This window comes from Manacus candei, unplaced genomic scaffold (assembly GCF_025592945.1).
Source record: "Manacus candei isolate 608988 ecotype Guabito, Panama unplaced genomic scaffold, ASM2559294v1 h1tg000034l, whole genome shotgun sequence".
Taxonomy (NCBI): Eukaryota; Metazoa; Chordata; class Aves; order Passeriformes; family Pipridae; genus Manacus; species Manacus candei.
The window spans coordinates 15,393,254-15,417,141 of NW_026138082.1; the positions used below are offsets into that span (position 1 = coordinate 15,393,254).

At 39.9% G+C, this 23,888-nt stretch overlaps 1 protein-coding gene across 1 annotated transcript in view; it reads right to left on the bottom strand.

Moving 5' to 3' along the window:
• Positions 1-23,253, bottom strand: part of CRYBG1 (crystallin beta-gamma domain containing 1) — a 95,160-nt gene extending 71,907 nt beyond the window's left edge. The window contains exon 1 of the mRNA XM_051792342.1: positions 22,912-23,253. Within this exon, the coding sequence (XP_051648302.1) occupies positions 22,912-23,150 (239 nt within the window). The 5' untranslated portion in view covers positions 23,151-23,253. The remainder of the gene's footprint in view (positions 1-22,911) is intronic.
• Positions 23,254-23,888: the final 635 nt, after the last annotated feature.

Below are 23,888 nucleotides of genomic sequence, written 5' to 3' on the forward strand. Positions count from 1 at the left end.
CATCCAAGCAGCTTCTGGTTTCTTATTTCAAGTGACCCTTTTCCATTCTATAAAATCAAAAAGCCCCTCTGTCATAGCAATTATGGCAGTTATTCATTATGTTTGAAGTTAACTTCTTTAGCACCTCTACTACTGGGGAAAAAAATCCAATACAGACAATTCTGACTGAGAATAGCTGGAGTTAAATTATAAGGTTATCTCCTAGGTAATCTGGAAACTCAGTGTATAATGGGTTTAGCTGCACCAGAAACCATGCCACTATATAGCTAGATAAAATCTTCATGAATAGTAGCATAGAGCATGATCTACAGCTGGCTTGTACCAGATGCTCTTCACCCTTCCACTCTTCTGCCTCCTGATAATCTCAACTAAGGCATTAACTGTAATAGATTTCATTTCGTATCTTCCTGAACCCCGTGTGCTGATCATGAACTTTAAAAAACACCCTAAAACTGAGATAAATATTAATGTAAGATGTACTCCTTTGAGCGTGCTTTTTTTTTTCTTTTTGCCTTTTTTTTTTTAATTCATCAGAAAAACCATTACCATCTAACCACTGGGTGGCACCTCTACATAGATGCCAGTGTGTCCCAACAAACCCAAGTTGCCTGCGATAAACACTCCATTCCTCCCACAGCCAAGTGTTGACATTACATCAGCTTCGTGTATGCAGCCATGTTTGGGAGACAGCTGAAGTTGGTTACTAAAAAATGGCTTTGAAAAATATTCCTGAAATTTTCCACTGTAATTTTTCAACTTCTAATTTTGGAGAAAAATGAAGCAGTATAGAAGAAACCTATAAGGGGAAACCTGATTCTTCAAATATATGTGTATTGGCACTTTTCAGAGCATCTGACATTGATTTGACAGATGTGCCAGAGAAGATACATAAAAAACTTTGTTGCTTTGTAGTAATATAAAATAAATCATGTCTAATATTGTAGCAGCATCCAGCAAGCCAAGCAGGGTTAAATTCCACTTTTGGTGGGCAATGAATAAGTACACGCTAGTAATATCCTTGCACCCTAAGGTCAGTTTTAACTGTGTTGCACTGGACTGTCTCATGTGAGTGAAAAGCTCGTCTTGATATGTATACTCTGGCCTAGCTTTAAAGCATTGTATAAACAATAATCATCATACTGACTTACCTAACAAAGGCAGTATCTCATTTTATATAGTAAGAAGCTCAAAGAACCAGATGAAGCTGTTTGACTGAGGAGACACAAAGCCAGCACCAGTCATTTCTTTAAACACATCATGCTTGTCTTCCTTTGTTCATATTGACTCACCATGACTTGAGGAACAGAAACATCATGTTACGGCATAATTTTCCACCTTTCTACAGCTACATGGAGAGATACAGAAGGATATTTACAAATTTAGGGACATGAAATACTTCTGAATATACAGTCACACTTGCACCACTCCCCCCCCGCCCACTCTTTTATGTGAGTTTTAACATTTTGATTCAAAGTGATAGTTGGAAAAAAAATTAGCAAAGTTTGTGCTCTTCATTCTTTAAAGTTTGCTGTGAGCATCCAGTAATCTGCCCTAGACTAAAGTTCCACTTCAAATAAGCCCAATTCATCCCGACGTTTCTAAATACAGCACAATTCCAGTAACACCTAGAAGAGCCTTTAATTCTTAGGAAAACAGTTTCTGCCCAGAAGAAGGGATAAAACAGGTTTGCATACACCAAAACAAGCCTCTCAAGTTCCCACTGGCCAAATGCAGGAAAGCTCGTGCAGGATGGGAACAGAGGTAGCAGGGAGGGATGCACTGCTACACACACCTGACCTCTAGGTCCCGTGGCAGGGACACAACTTGTTATATGGAAATAAATGACTACAGCACCAGACTGCGGCTGGGGACTGCAGTTTACAGGAAGGTCCCTTTCAGCATGAGATCCTAGAATATTACATAGCCTTTCAGCAGCCTAATGTGCTCCCCTGCTCCAGCCTCTCCTGCACCCTTTGGGCCAGTGAGGAGCCCCCTGTGCAGGCCCCATGAGCCCAGCGGCACGCAGGAGGGTGAACCCCCAGCAGCACAGCCCGAGAGAGTGAGGAAAGGGCCAAATGAATGAGATGCATCCAAGACTTGTGAGGTTTGGCTGGTGCTGCATAAACTCATCCATTTATCTATTCATCAAAATCTTCATAAACCACACCCTGCAATTATAGCAAAGGAACTCGCCTAAAATGAGTCGATTTCATGAGCTAAATTAGCCCACTGTCTAGAACAAAGACAACCAACTAGTGTGGTACCAGCCCTTCTACATTTGCGTCAATTACGCTGAGCCCAGGTGAAATTCAGACTTTTGGCAACAAGGCACTGACCCACCTTTTGCTCAGAAAATAACACAGTGGCTTATATACAAGGGAGATTTGTGATTACAAATTGCATTAATGTAAGTTTATTATGTCACTTCTGAATATCAACAGTCTAAATACCTAGGTAACCTACAGTTACAAACATGCTGCAGGAAAAAGCAAATATATTTTTTTAAAGGTGGCACTATAGAGATGGAAAACTGAATTAAAATAATATATTCAGTAACATGTATAACATAGTTAGATAAGTCAGCTTACATAATACAAGATGTTTTGTTGTTTTCAGACTTAATAATGGACTTCATAATTTCAGGTTTCAAATAATTATAACTTTTTTGCAAAAAATGTATTTTCATTGTCTGAAAAATTCCATCGGCAGAGATTTTAATAAACATTTTACTATCTTAGTTTAACAGACCGCTAACTCCTTTCATTCAAATTCCCTGCATATTTCAATGTGGAGCATCTGAGTGAAGTTTGATGTCTTAAAAGATGACAATACACAATGACAACTTATGAGAGTGTTTAATGGGCCAGGTCTATGACTGTCATGTCTTAGAGCAAACAATCTACATCTTATAGGTGTATTTACAGTTATATTTATGAAAACAATTTACAAATGCTTTAACACAGACATAGTTTTAGATACAACTTTTAAAAATCTACTCTTGTATTTCGTATGGCTTTTCAAGTCACAAGTCCAGCAGAACTTCCCTGAACTAAATCAAAGAAGTCTTGAAAATTATTACACCTTTCAACAGGACAACAACAGAGAAGGTGAAATCACAACTCAAAAACATGTATCAATTTCAGTCACAGATGCACCATAAAAAGCGATTTTGTCACAAACACTAGCACAGCACCAACATAAGAAACTATTTAATAGTACATGCCATAGTCCTACAGATTATCATCAGCACCCTTCATTCTCACATTCCTTTAAAAGCAATTAATATAGCTACTGAAATTGTCAAAAGTTATACATCAAAATAAATACATGGATGTGGATGGGTTTTCTACATACCTCCACAGAGGTTAGGCTTTCTGCCAGCTCAAACAGACATCATAACGTGGATTTACACTATGAAGTGCTTCTTTGAAGTCACACTGGCTTCCTCAGAACGACTAGCTTAACAAGTAAGTAGCAGCAGAATTCAGGATTCCTTCTCGATACAAGTTCACTGAAGGCAGCCTACCTGCATCTCTGCATCTTTACAGAGCCAGAAGATCTCAGGCTTCGCTCTCAAAGTTTGTTTTGCTTCACCTTTTGAGGAATGAGAAGTAGTCTCCTGACAGTATTTTTGCCTCTTGTCAAACCAATTTATCACTCCCCTCTTTCACCTCCTTCTCTTTCCCACAGCTACCAAAAGTGATCTTGCAGGCAGTGAGAGAAGATAAAAGAAAGGATGTAAAAAACAGAAGAGAGGGGGAAATTAAAAATGAAAATGGGAGGCTCCTGGAAAAGGAGGTGCAGACAAACTAGAGAGAATATTTTTTAACTGGGACACTGACAGCCCAGTTAATTTTGTGTAAGGCTTTGTTATTTAAAATGACGAGCATTTTGTTACAATTCAGTACACTTACTTAATGCTGCTTCCACTCTGCTCATTAAGAGGTCTCTTCTGGATTACTAATCTACAAGGCCTTCAACTATTGGTTATGAACAGCTCATTTTCCAGCCTCAATGCTTGATCATCCTAGGATGCTTAAATACCTCCTGAGCAGGAAACACCTTCATGTTAATTATATTAAATGTCTGGGATGGAGCCTGACAAGCAGTCCTGAACAGAGCGAAGCAGGCAGAGACTCTTTGCGACAAGTTAAAACAACGTGCCCCAATAATGGGATCATTACGTGCAAAGAAAAATCTTAAGAAAAAAACTAAGGTTTTACTTTTGAGGAATCTGGTTACAACAAACTACTTCTCTCTCTTGCACTGATCAGTGGTCACACCTCTATAAAAGAAATAAGTTTATCTTGTCTCTTAGATTTAACAAACAGCCAGAGCAGAGGTAGCTAATCTCAATGCACATGCTCTTCTGAGCGAAAACAAGTTTGATTTATCCACCATAAGCGTTAACGTTCAGCCACACCTACTCTTCCGATTGGATTAAGTCTACATGTGACAAGCAAATTTTGATATCGACCACCTTATCTTTGATTAAATACGCCATATATAAAATTATAAGATTACTATGGTTGTGTTTGAAGCTGATTTAAGACAAAAACTTAAGGGACTGAACTTGCTCTTACTAGCCTACAGCTATAGCATTGCATATTCTGATGTCTACCTGACCTGGTCTGTACCCAGCAGGAGTAACCTCCATGGTGTTCGCTGAAGGAAGTAATTTTCATTGCAGTAAATGTCATGCTTCAGCTCTTTGTCATCAAGAAATTAATTATTTCGGTACAGCACTAAGTGACAAACTATATTGTTCAAGTGCGCGTGCACACTATCTCAGATTCTGATGCTTTACGTGCTTTCGGTGCGTAAGCTGCTGAAGGCTTCAAGTCTGAAAATGTTCATGTGACCATTTAAAAACCAACGAAGAAACAGAAACACCACATACAAAGTTTTCTGGTGTTCCTTCAGAGCCAAAGGTGTTTGTATCATCCCAGTGTCTCAGCAGGTTATGTAGCCCAGTCTGGCTCCGGGCCTTACGCAAGACGTCTAATTGACAGCTAAGTACAAAGAGTAATTAAGTAAACACCTCGAATCACACAAAATAATTCTACCACCATTTCAATCGCATTTTAATTTTAAAATAGTTCACACATTAAACTTTATCCTAAAGCATCATGTGGCACAAATGTATTATGAGTCTTGGACTTTATACATTAAACGCAAGTTGTTCTGGAGCCTGTTCAAAGACTGACTTAAGTCATCTAGGATGTCCTATTTACAATAGCTGACTACAAAGTCATCTGCCAGCAACTCTGTAGTTACCTCCTAAACCTTCTATTTTCATTTCTGCATTTGCCTACTTTCAACCCTCTAAGGGCTAGAACCAGTTTAACAAGGCATTTATCTCATCATTTGTGACCCAGATGGGGCAACTCGTTCATAAGGGACAAGAAATTAGAATCTCCCACAGATAAATCCTCAGGATCTGGGGGTAAAACATTTCTGGTACTCAGTTTTAGACAGCAGACTATTTTGTCTTGATGATTTTTCAATGTATAATATAAACCCCTTCTTTCTTAAAAAACCTTCTCCCAGCCAAAGGAGCCACAGATTCCTTTACAATCTCCAAAAGAGAGCAATAGTAAACAACTGAAGTAATCAACACTCTCTTACTAGAATCAGTTATGCAAGGGAAAAGAAAGCAAGCAGTCATGTTTTCATTGTATTATATACACATGATACAAGTGACAATTTTAAAATCTTTGGACCCAGTCTCCAAACCCAGACCCTCGAGCATTCTAAAAGCCACCTCCAGGCTGCTGTGTGCAGTAAATGCACATTTGAAGACACAGTTAACCTGCAGCAGACCTTCTTCCTGCAAAGACACAGACTATGAAATCTCTGTCATAGGATATTAATTATCTATAATGCAGAACTGTATTTTTTTGTATCTTCATATACCATAATACTCACTTCAAAGAAGTTAGGGATCAGGAAGAGGTAACTAACAATGACAAATAATCTCTAAATATTTGAAGTTTATTTCTGAGATAGATAATTCTATTAGTTTAAATGTTTTAAATTGCTGAATTATAGATACAAAAATAAAACGGCATGATTTGGCCGAAGCATCATAAAGCAATGGCCTTAAAATGAAACATACCATTTTCTATTAATGTTTTCATTAATTAACAGGAAAAAACCCCAGGAGGTACAGAAACAACAGGACACTGAAGTCTTGGCTTTCATAATGAAACTTCAAGATAAATTTAATAACTCAGGTCTCACTAATTAACACACATGCAATAACAATTTTAGGAACTTCAGAACAACAAGGCTTGACCTGTAAGCAAGACCCTGTATCATTCCCAGGGAATGAACTCTGAGGTAAGTCCAGCCATACAAAATAACTTACTCAAGCATCTCCAATACTCCAATCTCCTCTCCCTTAAAGATGTGTCAGAAGACTAACGAAAATGGAGGCAATGAACAAAAATCAAACTTTAAAAATTTCAGCACAAAAATCTAGAATTAACAACTTGCATTTTACACACTCATCTCACTATGCGTGTGAACCAGCTTGTTCATTAAAAGTTTATTTTCTTACCATGTAAGTCTGTATAATATGTGTTACCCCTGCCAATATTGATCAGAAGTCACAAAATAGGCTAAAACGAATTGTCAGTCTCCTAACATAAAAGTTCCAGCCAAAGTATAGCTGGTATAGCCAAACATCTCCCTATGTTAATTAGCATAATACAAATTAATAAAAGCAGTTAGGGTCAGTGGTGCAAAAGAAAATATGGAAATTTTCAACAAATACAAGAAGAGGTAAAACAAACTGATTTTTTTGCTGGATTCTATGTCCTTAGTCATTCTTTTTTAATGCTCTACTAGGCAAATATTCAAAGAGTTGGCTCAAAAAGCAGTTTTGCTATAGAAACTTTGGCAGGCACTTAGAAAACTATTTCTGCTAAAAGGTTTTTCTCATTCCCAGTAAAAAGGCACATAGTTTTCATTAAAGAAAAGCTTCAGTTCCCCTTTGGTTTTGTCAGCCATACGCAGTGGTATTTCTGCACCTCACTCTGTACAAAGGTGCAAGAAAACAAAGAAGTGCCCTGTAAAGCCTAGGCAGACTGAACTGTGGACCGCAATACCAAAAGATGCAAGATGACTGAAGGGTTTTGTTTTACAGCTAACTTTTTGAACTAGAACTGCCCCTCCTCCTCAACCCTCATCTTCATTATTAAATTGTAATTTTGGCTAGATTAAAGGACAGTGGAGCAGCATAAAAGGAAGGGTGCAAAACTAACCAAAATAAACACATTTATAAAGGGACAGATTATTGAGCAGATGAAAATAATGAGACTGTTTCAGCATATGAGACATAAAGAAATCAGTGGAAGAAGTAAAACACTTTTGAAAGTATGACAGATGAAGGACTGTGAGGGTTTCCTCAAGCCATTTTTTTAACAATGTATTTCTTCCTCTTGGAGGAAATGGAAATGACTTTTAGGAAAAATGAATTTGCATAAACATTAAAAAATTGTCTGTACTGATTCAAGCTTTTGCAATTTGTTATTTTCTGTTGCGTATGTTATGTGTAGGCGCCACATAAAAACTCAGACCCAAATATTAAGCAATACAGTGTAATCAACACATAAACTATATTAAAGCCAAAAAAAAAAAAGGTGTAAGAGGTAAAATCTAGTACTATTTGTACTGCAGTTATGCTGAGAATCCTTTGAGTCTCACTGCGGTAGCTCCTGTCCCAAGAAGTGGGTATGTCCAGTAAGTGGGAAGGGAGGAGACACAATTATGCTGACATATCTGCAATTATCCTAACAGTTTCAGACCAGCAGCTCCTTCATCAGATTTATCACCACCAAGACCCAACATCTGACAGAGAAGACTTGTGGCAGGAGGCATCAACACCAAGTAACAGCTGGTGTGAACATGAAAGCCATCTGATAGGATGTGAACAAGCTCCTGGGAGTCATCCAGGATATACACAACATATGTACCTCTATGGTCTTTCAAATCAAGATAAGGGAAAAACAGTGACAGTCACACAAATTTGAGGGTGTTTCTAGTAGCCTCCACGATAACAGATGTATCAATGACATCACTTCATTATTAGCTGACTACTGATGCAGGACAGAAGGGACACATCACAGTGAGATACGTTTAGTTCTTTGCTTGGACATGAATTTGTGTTCAAATTCGTGCTTACCTGTTTGTATTTGTTAATCCATGCAAGTTCAACAACAAGTATTAAAAAAAAAAAAAGTCTACAGAGTCTACAAGGAAGAGAGAAAAATTACACAATAAAAAGTTAAAGAGAATGAAATAATGTTAGATATGCAAACTTGTATTTCATTAAAGCATTAAAAAGACCATATCTAATTTATTTTGTAAATAAAGCAGGGCAATTTTTTATCTAACTATGCAATAAAGCACACTATTGTCTCCCCTAGGCAATCTTATTAAGCTTCAAAGTCTAGGACTTATTTTTTCTTTGTCTAAGCTTACTAACTACAAATGTTTGAATTTGTAAAAATTATCAAGGACTGTTCTAAAACTAAGCTGCTCATGTGCATCCCAGGCAGTTCATCTCAAGAGCTTTCAAAATACAATGTAATTTTTTTCTTCCTTTCAAAATACAAAAATCAGCCTTAAATCTCCTCTAACAACTATGTATTTTAAACATATATGAAACAATACTTTTTATCACTCTAAGAAGATATTATTAAGTTTTCACCTTTTTTTCGGCAACCTGGGTTATTTCATAGTGACTTTTCTGATCTCCCAAGTCACAATTGCCTTTTTTTTTGCTCAGTCTTCCAAAGTATTTATGTACAGAAAACTCATTACACGTTTAACAATCAAGGTTCTTCCACCAATCTTTCAGACCACAAGCTAATATAATAAATACTTCAGTGGAAAACAAATCATTAACTGTGGATAAGCACCTAAGAGCGTGCACTGGGTCCAGCTGAATGGAGTTCATTTTCTTCCTAGCATCCCATGTGGTGCTGTATTTTAGATCTGTGACCAAAACTGAAAATAGACCAAAGTTTCAGCCATTGCCTAGCAGTGCTTGTACAGCACCAAGGCTTTATCAATTTCTCATACTGCCTCTCCAGCAAGAAGGCTGTGAGGGAACAGCTGACCCAAACTGATCAAAGGGATGGATACCCACATCGTGCTCAGCAATACAAACTCTGTTTTTGTGATGGGGGGTGTCTTTCCAAAGTAGCTGCTGCTCAGACACTCGTTGGACACAGGTCTGCTGGTAGGAGTTGGTGAGTGAGTGACTGTGCATCACTTGGGATTTTTTTTTCTTCTCCTTTTCTTATTAATCTATCCTTATCTTGACCCATGAATTTCTTCTTGCTTTTGCTCTTATTCTTTTCTTTTTCTCTCCCCCATCCCACTGATGGGGAGGAGTGAGCAAGGGGTTGGTGGGTGCTTAATTGCTGGCCAGGGTCAACCCATCACAGAGTGAAATCATTCTCATGGGGCTAGGATTAGGATTCCTTCAAAATACACTGTACTGGGGAGACTCCATATCTTCAGAGGCCTATTTATGAATTCCTACCATTTTTTGGTTATGATACAAAAATGTACATTGATCTGTTTTTACTATACTATGCCATCATGTTGCACTATTTCTTTCAGTTAAAGTAAAAAGATTGTTTTAATTCAATCCTGTGTGACTGTTCTAAACAGAAGAAAAAAGGAGGCTACCAGAGTTAGATCAGTACTGCCATATGTATACTCCAACAAAAGTATACATACTTGATAAGCTTCTCATATCACTACTTAGCAGTACCTCTGCATTTGATGTTTTTCATACATAGCTTAATGTTCTTCTTCCATTTGTGGTTGACCACAGGCGCACACATGAATAGTAACAAAGGAATAATCAGTTAACTCGGAAGTGGAAGGGAGACTTCAGGGAGTGTTCTGCTGAATATATCATCAAATTTGGATGCCCCCAGAAAGTGTGTAGTATTTTATGAATGTGAATCTGTGAAAGTGTCCTTTGGACCTCTTAAATAAAATAAATACAGTTTCTGACCATGCTGGAGGTGCTACTTCCCCAGCAGCCTTGGTCAGTCTAGTAAATCCATCACCCAGAGGACACTTTTTTATAGGCACAGACACTGTTTGCAAGGCTTTTTGCTGAACTACCAACAATACTGACAGGCTTTTTGATGTGGTTATATGTTGCCAGTCCACCACATCTTAGACCTTGACTCTCTGAAATCTTCTGTAGAGTGCTCATCTACAACCACTTCATCTTGAAAGTATGAGCTGGAAACAAGATCTCCAACCCCTGTGAACTCAATTACTGCCTTCCAAATACTTTCTTGCCATGGGGACTGCTCCTGGGTAGGTGCGGGGCTGAACAGTCTCTAATTGGGTCACCCTGTCCACCACAAATGCCTTGTATCCTAGACTGTCACAGAAACCATCTTTTCTTTCCAGGACCCACTCATATTGTCAAAGACTGAGAATATTTACACACATTGCATCCTGCAAATGGTGAGGAGTCACAGAGAAAGGCAACACCCTTCATCCACAGTGGTAACCTTAGTGCTGAATGCCATCAGCAACACCATTTCAAGTCCTGCAGCGTCGGTCAGCACTATCTGCTGCTCAGATGGACTGACATACCCTGGGTGCTCTCTCAAATATAATCTGGTGTCCTGGTTTGTGCTAGCAATGGTACTGAACACCACACTGGTAACAAGGATCAGATAACAAGATACCATAGGGAGGATCAGCACCCAAATTGTTTCCTTATTGTCATTTGATTGGGATTTGACCGTAGGAGACATGCAGAAGGCACCGTCAGGAACACAGCACCTGTTCCTCACCCAGGCACTTTGAAAGCAGCTCATCAACATCAGAAGCTGCATGAGCACCAGTGGAAAATATTCATGCTCCCAGTTCTGGGAGGTGCTCACTACTCCTCCAGATGCCCCTGATCACTGCCTTGTTTGTTCATATGTCCTTCTTCAGCTCTGTGAACAAAGGACCTAAAGCAGTGAACTCCAGCTTATAAAAAGTATTGGAAAATGAAGTTAAAAGCTCCCCAAGAATAAGAAACTTGCACTCAGGTTAAGGAATTATTGAAACACATGAAGAAGTCTAGCCCTTTGTTCCTCTGACAGGAAGCACAAGTGGCAGCAACAAATCTATGGGTACCTGTGCATATTGCTATATTAGAAAGTCCTTATGTTTGAGCACAGTAACCACACACACAAGAACACCTGAACATGAATGAGGACCACTGCTCAAAAGCAAAACAGATTATTTAGAATACATGTGCAGAGAAAAAAGTTCTGCCAAAGCCTTTTTATGAGAAGCTGTTTACAGTAATCATTTCTCTATTTTCAACCAATTTCTAACAACTGCAAAAACCTGACCCTGAAGTTTGGAAAACGGCATAATCAAAAAATTCTCCAAACTTTCAGTGTTCATAGGCTAAAATTACAAAGAAAGGAGAGGCAAGCAAGGGCAACCTACAGAAGACATAAGAAATGCTAAATCAAGTAAGTCTGCCCACATTTCAGTATTCATTTAGAGAGTATTTATTTTCATGACTTTAACTCTCAATATCCTTTATTTCACATCTGTTTTCCCTGACACTTTTAATGTGATTGGAGAGGGAAAGGCAACTGCATGTGCTCTTCACACAAACTGAGTAAGAGGCCACTTGGAAGAGGGTTCAGAACTTCTTTTAAAAGTAGAAATGACTCAACCACTAGATGGAATATTACACACACACAGAAAAAAAAAAGCACCAAAAAGCACCAAATAACAACAGCTACCCTTGGAGAAGCACCCTGATTGCTTTTGAAAGTAAAAAAAAGGAAGCACGTGTATCTCACACACACCATGGCCTGCTGCTGCCAACACCTGGCGGGGTCACACCTGCTTCATTAAATGAACAGCTAATTTGTCATCAGCAGCAAAATTTATTTATAATCATCTTCGTGTCTAATGAATATCCTGCTAGTAAGAAAACTCAGTCAGTAAACCCAAATGGACACGTTAGAATGAAAACAATGTTATGTCTTGTATATAATATTAATTTATATTTTTTTAAATTTATATCAAATAAAACTACTCTACACACCTATGCTACAATACAGGCTGTAAATCATTACTCTGGAAGTAAATTAAAATATGTTACAGACTTATGAGAGAAACAGATCAGATGGTGGATAGCCTGAGGAATATTATGTCCAGGAAAAGAACTGAAGGAATTGCACGTTTGTTAAAAATATGCACTATTATTGAATGAGAGAGAAATCCGCCCATCTTAGTTACAGAGAGTCGGGACCAGGAAATTAATGTTAAACTTTTATCAACTCTTACCTTATGTGAAATGAAGTCAGAACTGTGGGAAGAAATGAATACATAATAGCACATTGATTTGGCAGCTGTCCCAGAATGACTGGAGAGTCCAGCTGCAACTGGAAAAGCCTATCCAGTCCATCACTGGGGGAAAAGGAACTCCATGGACCATAACAAGGAACAGTGAGAACAGAGAAATTTCTGGACTTTGATAAACCCTAGCCCCAAAGACACAAATTGCCAAAATGTGGAATCTTCAGAGCATAAAAGATTTGCTTTAAGGAGGATGCAGAAGAAGCACTACTTCTGCAGAAAACAGCAGGGAGGGGGGAAACACTGCTTAGCAGAATTTTCACCAAGGAAATATGCCAAAGGTTGGCAAGGAACTCAGATAGAAGAGATTACACATGTCCAAACAAGTATACAGAGCCTTCTTTTCTTTTAAAACCAAACAAAATCAAGCAAAACTAAAGTGCAAAGTGTGGCAAGTTAGTCACAATTGTGGTGATATTAAGGAATTTCTCTGATCATATTTAGCAAAATCACAAAAAAAAAAAATTTAAAACAATTCCAAAGAAAACAACTGCTAAATAAACCTTTGTAGACAAACTAGATAAAGAAAACAGGCATCCAACAGTGAGAAGTGATTCAGATACCTTTCTGTCAGTAATAAAACACCTCTCATGGACTTATTTTATTTTGTAGTTTTGGAAGAAACTTGACAGACTATTAATACTCATCACAAAAATCTGATTACATTAGGCAACACCATAGTGTCATCAAAAATACCATTGTGCTCAATATTTGAACTTGCTAAAGCATTTGTAGACTCAGAATTTGAGAATTTAAAGCTGTGAAGTTTTTGTTGGATACTTCCTGTTCAGTTCCTCCTCAGCGTCACAGCAAGCACCCCTGTAACATCTAATCCTCACTCGAATACCTCCAGGTAAGCCCTGAACTATTATTACTGCTTCCAATGCTGCCCCACTGGTTTAGCAGCTAGTGGGACATTCTTCCAGCTCCAGCAGCCCACTGGCTCCTGCCAGGCTCATGCACAGCTTCTGAGCACTGTACTCTACAGTGGTGAGAAAAGAGATATAGCTCACTAAAACTAGGTTAATTTAGAATGCAGACGATTCATAAAATACTCAAGACTAAATTACTACACTGTTTCACAACATTTATAATTGACGTCACTCCGTGCTCATGTTTTCATATGCATGTCTCACTACCACACTATGTTTAGCATCTACAAGGGAAAATAGGACTTTTCACATAACAGAACAGACTAGTTTATCATCTGACTAGATTTCTGCCAAAAATTGATATTATGAAGTATATGCTGATTTTCTGATTTTTTATGTATTTATAAGATATTTTTAGCTCACTGGCACACATGTAAAAGTTGTTTGGCATAAGACTCATATTTATTTTGAACTTAAAAACATTTTCTAAACTATCCTTTGATCCAAACATAATATGTTTTCACTAACAAACAGTTGCTGAAAGTCAAGATGAGAAGTTTGGTCTCTTAACAGAAAAGGTTGCACTTAGGTTTCAGAATTATTTTTTTTTTCATTTTAAATTTTTTCTTCATTTTATTAACTGTAATGAGCTAGTAGACAGTACTGTTGTATTTCTAGTCATTTTTGTCCTTTCATAGTGAATTTCAGTGAAAACATGAAATCTCTCAGACACAATTTAGCTTACCCATAAATTTTACTCATATAGAGCACTGAAAATCCCGTGTTAAAATTATTAGCTCTACCTTACCTCAAAGGCTGTATATAGTGAAGTTTTCTATTTGTCCCAAGCGAGGAAGATATCATCTAGATCTTATTAAAGAACTGGTTAGTTCAATTACCAGTCGCTCCAAGCCACAGATCCGTGGCCAAAGATAGTACTAAGAATGAGAAAGACTCACATGAGTAATAGTACAGCTCTGGCTGCCTTTGGATTTCTACTCTATCAACAGAGAGGACAGAAACCTCCATAATTCAGATTTGTTAGAACTTTAAAGGTGACCATTTTCCTGAAAGCACCAGCAAGTTCCAACCCAAATACAGAAGAGCCTCCCTGAAACCCTGGCTACGTTGAATTTCTGACAAACATGACAGGAATGGGCATTGAGCTGTTCATCAGGAACCAGGCAGCCAATTTCACGTGAACACACTTATCACCTGCAGGACTGTCACCTACATTCTATTTAAAATACACCCCTGTGGAATGTTTGTAGGCCTCTCAGCCTCTTTTTTAATTCTTCACCTCGTACACACCCTTTAAATTACACAAGGACTAAAAAGTGTGATGAGTTCCGCTCTGAAATTGCAAATGATATGTACTCATTCAGAGCCTTTGAAAGATGCCAACTTTTTTTTTGGTCTTTTGTGCTGTTATTTACTATTTGCATAGTCAAAAACAGACTCCATTATTCTAGACATTTGATAAACAAGCAATTCAAGCCACCACAGCCTGGGAGAGATTACTCAGTAAACTAACAACACAGACAAAAGGTGTGAGAAAAAAATTTTCTCTCAATTGAAAACAGACAAGGTTGCCTCCCATGAATCCAGACCCAAATCAGAAGAATCCCACAAAGTTAACACAGGATATGTCTACAAGGTGGGGTGAGGCAGACATCTGTGTTCAATGTGTCCAAGCTCAAATTAGACAGGTAAAAAGCAGTTCTAGTTTGCAAGCCATGTCACTAAGTTAGCTAGGTGCTGCGTCAGCACATTTGTCCTTCCAGGCTGAATATGTGAGCTTATTCTCAGTGCTGCAAAAAAACCAATCAATCAGCCCAATCACTCAATCTGCTCTCTACAGAACGTGATAGTGTTAAGCTATTTGTGTCTATGCTAGCAGTATGAGCCCATCTACATTGCTTCCAAACAACTTGTGTCCAGAAAACAGCAGTACCACAGCTGTGGCACCAGTGACAGTTCAAGATAGTCAGAGACAATACAGGAGTAGCTTACAAAGATGAAAGGGCAACTACAAAAACTTGGTTAAAGAATGCACTGGAGCCCCTCTTGTCTGCCTACAGTTCTTAGAGTACTTAAGAAGTGACTTTAAACAGTACAAGGAGCACTGTATCAACATAAGGTATCCTTACTGAGGAAAACCAGATTTTTATATTTTCTTTTGTCAAAATGTTACAAGATGTGGAATACATAAAAATTTTCTTAAGAAAGGATGTTCTTTGATGTTTGATCTTTGCACACTTTAAAGCCTAATCAACAAACAGATTTAATCCATGAAACAGACATCAGCTAACAAGGAAGACCTAAGTGATGTCCAGGTGTTAGAAAAACAAATTACTTATTGGTAGAATTGCCTTGTTAAGGTTTAGGGCTTGACATGTTTCAATGATCTCAGACCTGAGGGGAGTTACCAAAGCTTGGGAAGAAGGATGTACCACTGATAGCGAACACAGAGAACGCAGAATTTATGGGCCACAAGGACATATGGCAGAACCCCCAAGTAAATCCAACTCATCAACTGTGCTGAAATCAGCTCTGAATGGGTAAAAGGTAATTCCAGCAGGGGGAGATCATGACCACCGACTCACAGACCACTGATCCCAGAAACCCACTGACTCAAAAGAAGAGAAAGACTGAGCATGCAGCCTAATTAGCATCAGAAGCAAGAGAATCATTAACCAGGAAAAGATATATATGAATAGTTAAAAGTTTTGGTAGTCACGCTGGCTTTGTGGATTTTTCAGCCAGCACCCCTTTCTGCGTAGAACTGCAAAAAAATCAAATACCTTGACTCTGCATGTGGATTGGCCTTTTGCACACTGGGTGAAAGAACCTGTTTTGGGACAACAAAAATAGCAGTTGTGCTTCTGGTGTTGGGTTCTACTTGAAACTTGGGATTTGGGGAATTCATCAAACATGTTTGTTTTAGAAATTTTCATAGTTCAGAACATTCTTTTAAATTTGGGGTTGGTTGATTTACAGTTTTGTAAATTCTAGACAAATAAAAGATTCATGTACCAAAAGGAAACATTTTGTCCAACTAATATTTTTTTAATTTTAATTTCAGAATTTTCAAGTACAGTTCTGGAATAATATAGAAGATTATATCTTTTTTTCTTTAAATACTACATGGGAGTATTTTGGGGTTGGGTTTTTTTGGGGGTTTGTTTTGGGGGGTTTTTATGTTTGTTTGTTGTTGTTGTTTTCTCTGCAGAGGAGACCATTAACCTCTTATCTCTTAGCCTCTTATCAGTCTTTGCCTATCTTTCCCTTCTTGTCTTGAGGGAGCACCAAATGATGAAATATTTGATGACAGATTGTGTTAGCTCACAGTATGTGGCCACATGAACAAACAGATGTGAGAAGATAAAAGTGTTCAGCAGAAAGTTTGCTAGGCTTAACAACTGACTAATATAATAGTATATACAAAGATACACTATCAGATACATTATACACAGGCAAACCATTGATGACTTTTCTGTCTGTTTTGAAAGCTGAAGAAGGGATTCTTTTTCCCTTGTGCAGGAACCTCTAATTACAGAACAGGTCTTCATGTTTTAATTCTGTTTTAAAATGCAAACTGCTAAAGAAAGAACTGTCTAGTGTTAACAGTTCCCCATCCTTCGTAAGATTCCATTCCCAGAAGCCTTTAACTTCCCTAAATATTACCATTTTGGCTAAACTTCTGCAAATCAGACCCTGGGTCTAGTAGCCTCCTCTTCTCTTTCTCCTGCTTCTCCTGTTCTCTCTCTGTAAACACTCAGGAAAAATTTGTTTACCACAAGTTTCCCATGACTTGCCTAGTCTTCCCTAGGAAACACAGAAGAAGGGTTCAACCCCACTTCCCTAAAGAAAATTGAAAACTCTTAACCACAATCAAATGGATAACAGAATATACTGAATAACAGAAATTCTGTGGAAAATGAGTCTCTAAAAGCAGATTGCTCAGGAACAAGGAAGGTGCCTTGAAGTTGCACATTAAAAGCCAGAACAGCTCATAACTGCTTGACTTTGTACTGCAGCATCTCCAACATGGAAGTATCAGCCTGTGGACTCCCTCATTATCAGGTAACATGGATTGAATTCAGATGTGCAAATTCAGATGTTGGAGGTGTCACCTTCAGGCAGCTTTTGAAGTCAATTAGGAAAAACTGGCACTTCTAAGACACGATTCATTTAGCCTGGTTTAGACACTCACCTTAGGGTGAGATGCATTGCACACCCGATGTGCCTATTTGTCCTCCTTGATTATAAAGGAAATATCTATTTCAGATGTAGATATCTGAAATTAGAGGATATGGATCCCATCGTGCATACAAAGTAAGTAAAATTAATTATACTGACCATTTCAATAACAGATATTAATTTTTATCTACAAATATTGTCCTGCCTATGCCCTGAGACCATCATAGGTACAATAAGGCATCACTCTTCTGTTTGTTCTATGCAAGCAGGAACCCATTAGAGTATGAAGTATTAACTGCTTGATGTAAATCTTGAGGGGATGTAAAGGGAGCGAAAGCTGGGACAGAGTTGTAGGAACAAGGAACATTACAAGGAGAAAAGGAAGAAACAAGAGACAGCATTGTTGAGGAAGAGTAGACAGTGAAAACAGCTGTATTCTCTCTCAAATAAAGGTACTCACTGAATTGGTATGCATTCAGTATTTAATATTGTTTTTAACACTCCATGCATTACTAAGTGCCAACTCTATGTGACTGCATTCAATATGAACCTTTTGTTTGTGCACCTTCCTGGGTGGTTTCTAGAGTGGTGCTTTATAACAGTAAATTCTCAAAACACCATTCTGTTTTTATCTGTCACTATTTCCAAGTGTGGATCTGACACACTAAAACTAGAGGTGTCAAGACTGGCAGCTACTTTGAGTAGGCTAGAACCTGTTTTTTCCCAACAGTCCTTTTTTCAATAGACATTTAACTATTCAATACAGAACTCCTATCACCTCAATGGTACTCAGCACTACTATGGATCAGATTCACCTGAATACAGTAGGGTATACCATCTCTCCAAAATAAACATCCAACAAAGGCAGAAGCACACAAAAAATTAAGGAAAAATTCCTTGACTGTTAATGGTGTGAGTCCATTAAGTCACTTTATTTTTTATGATTTTTTTTTTTCTAATTCCAGGGAAAAAACACAAATAAAGAAAGTCAGCAATGGCAGTGCACCAAAGTAACAAGAAATGAGATGCCACTCTTCTCTACCAGGATCTACCCTTTCCCTGACATCCAAGCAGGCTTACCAGGAAGGCAACCAGCAGTCTTACTGGTTCAGATTTTTTAGACTGTCATTTGATTTTTAAAAGGACAAATTGAAAAGGAGAGTGTTCTTTCACAGCCACCAAATCTGCAAAATCAGAAACTCAGAAACAGCAGCTGATGTTTAAACTCATGCAGGAGAGACAGACTACTACTTTCGTGGCACAGATGTCATCACGTTTTCACAGGATAGTATTTCTTAACCTCTTAAGAATGCAATCAAATTAAGTGAATGTTTTAGCATGTGATCACTCTTACCTTAGTATCTTTCTAGAAACATATTTTTAATAAGCACTGATTTCCTCATTACATTACAGTATCAAAAAAATGAAAAAACCATTCTGCTTTCAATTATTTGATCATGACAGTTTAAGAGAACTTCTTTCCTATATATTAAAAAAATAATAAAATAATGCATCTTTATTCCTAAAGTGTTATGCTTTCATTACAGATTACCAAGAATTATATGTTGAACTTAATTACCCTTTTCCATTTCCCCCTCCCATTAAGTAAATGTAACCAGTAACACTTGCAGAAATCCATATTTCCTGCAAAGAACACAGGTGAATGTTCTCATGTTTTCATTTTTGATGCACAAATGTAAAGTTACACACATGAAGTGTAACACATGAAGTTACATTGATTCATTGATTTGAGAGTTTGTATTTTATGACACAACGCAGTTGACCGTAGGACAGTTTTCTACATTTTCTTCTTGTCAATCAATTAAGCTACTAATGTTCTTTGTTATTATAACCTCTTTTTCACAAGGTGAAACATTTGTTCTTCATCTTTTTACAAAATGCAATGTTATGTGTGGGCTCTTCTAACATGGAAGTCAAAGAACAGTAACTCAAGAACATGAAAGTAGGGATGAGATATCAAGTCTTGGTCTCACCACCACTTTCTCCTCTCACAACATAAGATTTCTTCACATTCAGCATATCTCCCAAATGCGCATGTTCCTCCACAAGATAAGGTATAATTATTCCACAATCTGACTTTCCTTGGATGTAGCCTTTCCTTAATTTTATGCTATTACCAAAAACTAAATAATTTTTGTTTCCTTGCGAAATGATTGTACAACAACAGTCACATAGGTTTCTTTGCCTTCACATATTTAGTATGATGAAGGTGAGTTAATTTAATCAGAAGAGAGGAAGGTAATAAAAACAAGGGGTGCTGTTGATGGTAGCATTCCTACACACTCAATACCAAATTAGCAGTATTTCTCGGAACTGAGGAAATAATAAGCAGCAAAAATGTCCTCCTTTTTCATGCTGATTACATTGATACATTTGGGCATGAATGTACCTCCTGCCATTTAAATGTTAGCCAACTCATAACTGGACTGAAGTAACTTGTCTGGTCTTGACCATCAAATACCAAAAGCTCTGGATTCATAGAGTAGCATACATTGAGAGAAACACTGCTAAACAAACACACCCCAAAGATATACAGTTTTCTTTGTCCTCCTGTAGTCAACTTCCTGCTTAAATTTCAAATCCAAGTCATCATAATTTTTTAAGTTGCCCTTGGGTGGAGATCATTCAGTGTCCAAGCCGTGACAACTCGCTAAGTCATGACCTGCAAAGGAGGTTATATTGCGGTTATCTGCAGCATGGTGACAACTATAATTCTTTTTCATTCTTTTTCACTGTATCTTATTCTGTATAGAGGCTCCAGTTTGTACCTATTTTCTATGGGAAAGAGATTCTACAAGCTTTCACTGGAAAAAGCAACCAGGATCTGCCTGCCCTGATTTAACCCCTTTCCCCATGAACAGAGGCAATACTACACAAACTTCATTGAAGCAGGAGACTGCACACTTTCAGCCTCAAGTCTAAAGGAGCTGGGCTGATTGTTTGGTTTTTATGGTAACATTTTTTTATGCCAAGATTTTTACATGCCATCTGCTCTTCTAGATAAGTCACTAACAGCATGGAAAAGTACTTGCTACCTGAAAAAATAACACAAAAATAGCAAAACAGCTCATCAGGTAATTAAGTTGGAGTGTCATATAACTTGGTGTCTTCAAACCGACAGCCATCATGCTCGTTATGTGCTAAACCATGTCTCTCACAGCAAAAGCCATGGCCATTTATTAAGCATCTTATATTTTCAAAATCATCACTGTTAAACATATACTTTATTTGGCCTATACAGGATTTTTGGAACCGCATATTACGGCCCACCATTCACATAATACAAATAAAAGACTTCAAATAATGTCTTTTGAATAATGTTTCCATAATCTTCAACATAATTTAAAAATGCATTGAGTGGTTTGGGCTGTATACTAAAGGCTTAATTTATTCAGTTTTTTTAAAAAAACAAGAGTGGTAGAAGGCTACACAAAAAAGATAAGTTTGTGCTCTCTGAAGACAACTGACTGCAGTTAATGATGGTGACATACACATGTATTACCATTTGCTGAAGCAAAAACCCAACATGTTATAAATAGTAGAAGGATTGGTTCTCTGTCCAAAATCAAAAAACCCCAGCATTTCGTAACAGGAGTTACAACCCTATTCTTTCAAAAGCCTTGTAGTTATTAGACTTTTCTCGTAATCTAGGCACAGAACTTGATAACAAATTTATACAGTAAAAACATCCTCCTTTTTTCTAACGTGTAAGAACTGAACTTCAAATCCCATACAGCATTTCTGGTTTGGTTTGACAGTGTAGACACAGCAAGGTATCTGGAAGAAAAAGGAATTCACACCAAGAATAAAGACTTATGTCACTTATACCACCATTCATTTGCCCACATCTAGATACTCTGTTCAGTTTTGGGCCCCTTCAATACAATGCAGACATTGATAAACTGGGATGAGTTGATCACAGGGCCCCAAGATGCCGGGGCTCGTGTTCTTGCCCTGAGGAACAGCTGGAGGAATGGGACTGGTTCAGCCCAGGGAAGAGGTGACCTCAGAGAGAACCCTTCATCTGTCTGCCAGCATCCATGAGAGGGTCACCAAGAGCCATGGGGCTCTTCAGTAATGCCTGGCAGGCACGGCAGAGCCTATAAATTGGAAAATGTTCCAGCTTTCTACCGGGAGACGCACACGAGACAGTAACACATCTTGCCCAGAGTTGCTGTGCACCCTCTGTTCTTGCGAGATTTTGGAACTCAAGTGAAAGTCCTGAGCAACTGGGATCTGAACACAGAGCAGACCTCACTTCCACCCTGAGCTACACTGTGATCCCCTTCTGTTTTTATCTGGCTTTTGCAAGGCAGAAGACAGAGCTGTTACTGGTTGAGGTCACCTGCAGCATTGCCCTGAGCATGGCCACTAAACAGTGTTGTGAAATACATAATTTCCTGGTTTAATAGTTCTGAAAAAGCAGACTTTATTTTCTTTCTCCTAAAAATATGTAAGCATAAGTACTTTTTTCCCTTGTGTAATAGATGCTAGTGTTTATTAAGTCTTCAGTAATACATCGATACCAAATATAAACATCATTAGACAATACTTTAGTCAAGTTCAATACTTCTTCATGAAGTCTATTTTTGGGCAAGTAGTAACATTTTTTTAGAGAACCATCTTCTGGAAATGAGATTTCTCAATCTGAACCAATCACCTGAGAGACCAACACTTTCCAACTCTTAATCCAGATATCCAGGTAGCACTGACATCTCATCACACGGGTCGTGCTGTTCAAATCTGAGCGGTATTAACCAAACCGATTCCTGACACAGCCCCAAGTTCACCATACGCTACTGTGAATTACCTTCACGTCAGAGGGCTCTACTGCTTGGCAACCCCAGTCTCACTGAGGTTCCCCATGCTGCGGCCACAGGCCCTAAAGCCCCGGAGTAATGCCTGTGTTTTCAAGAACTTACAAGTCAACAACATGCACTAGATGGCCATTACTCACGGGAGCCTTGGAACCACACTGGGGAGCAACAGCTATGGGAAGTACTGCAGGAGAGTGGTGTCAAGCCCTTCCCTCTCATCTCCCTCCTTTACTACGTCCAGGAAAAGCGAGCACAGAGCAAGCCCACTGATACAGAAGAAAAAAGCCATTTACACACATTAGCCGCCCTTAGAAGGCTGGTTTGGGCCAGGAAGCCTCCCTCTGCTTCCCTGTGCTCCGGGCACAAGGGTGACTGTTACTTATTCACACGGGCGCTGCTGTTTGTCAACACGGCTCGGGCGCCGCTCTGCCAGCAGGATGGGGCAAACGCGGGACGGGACGGCGGCTGCGGGCCACGCGCTTTCCTCCTGGGGAGACAAACCCCTGCCCTCCAGCCGTGCGCCCCCGCCGCCCGCCATCCCGCCCCGTGCGGGAAGGGGGCCCGGGTGTCGCGCTTACCGCGGTGCCGAGGACTCGAGGGGCGAGGCGGGCGGCGGGGTCCGGGCAGGCGCGGCATCGCCGCCCCTCCGAGGATGCTGCTCCTTCTTCTTCGGGCGCCAGTGGGGGAACGCGGGGCGCCGCTTGGGCGCGGCGGCGGCGGAGGGGCGGCGGCGGGGAGCGGCGGCCGCCCCCTCGGGCTCCGAGTCCTCCGACTCGCTGCGGCCGAAGAGGCGCTGGAAGCGGCCGCGCCGCGCCATGCCGGGCTGCGCGGGGCTCTGCGCGGCCGCCGGGTCCGCCCGCCGGCAGCCGGGACAGGAGCGGCAGCGGGGGGAGCGCGGCGCTGTCGGGCTCTCCGTGGACATGGACGGGGCGGCGGTGGCAGCCGCCCGCCCCGGTGTATGCGTTTAATAAGGCGATTCCCTCCCTCCCTCGCTCCCTGCCCACCGCCGGCCGCGTCGGTCCCTCCCCGCGGAGCGATCCGCGCCGGGGCAGGCGGGTTCCCCGCCGGTGCACAGGAAGGGAGCGGCTCGCCTCTGATCCGTGCCCAGGGTGCGCATTAGGGGCCATTATCTTGTTGTTGTTTTCTGCTAACCCTTAGGGTGTGCCCCCGACAGTTGTGCAAGGCGCGGAGAAAGGCTACGCGCCCTCCCGCACCGCGCGGGGGCAGCGCCGGGGGCTCCGCATCCCCCCCGGCCCCGCCACCGCTCCCCGGCCCCGCTCAGTTTAAAGGGAAAAACATGAATAAAGAACGTCAGCTGTACCGCCGAGGGGGCTCCTCAGGAGAGAGCACACCCCAAACCTTGAAGCGCTGCTTTTTGTCTCGGTGCCCGCCACATTAATTAATTAGCTGCTTATCCCTCTCCCTGGGAATAAATTAGCTCCGACCGCCCTGCTGGCTCTTTATCCCGCTGAGGAGGACGAGGAAAGAATTCCGTCGAGTGGCAGAGCCCTTCCCGCGGGATGGGTCAGGCTGAGGCACCTTGCCGCGGAAGGAT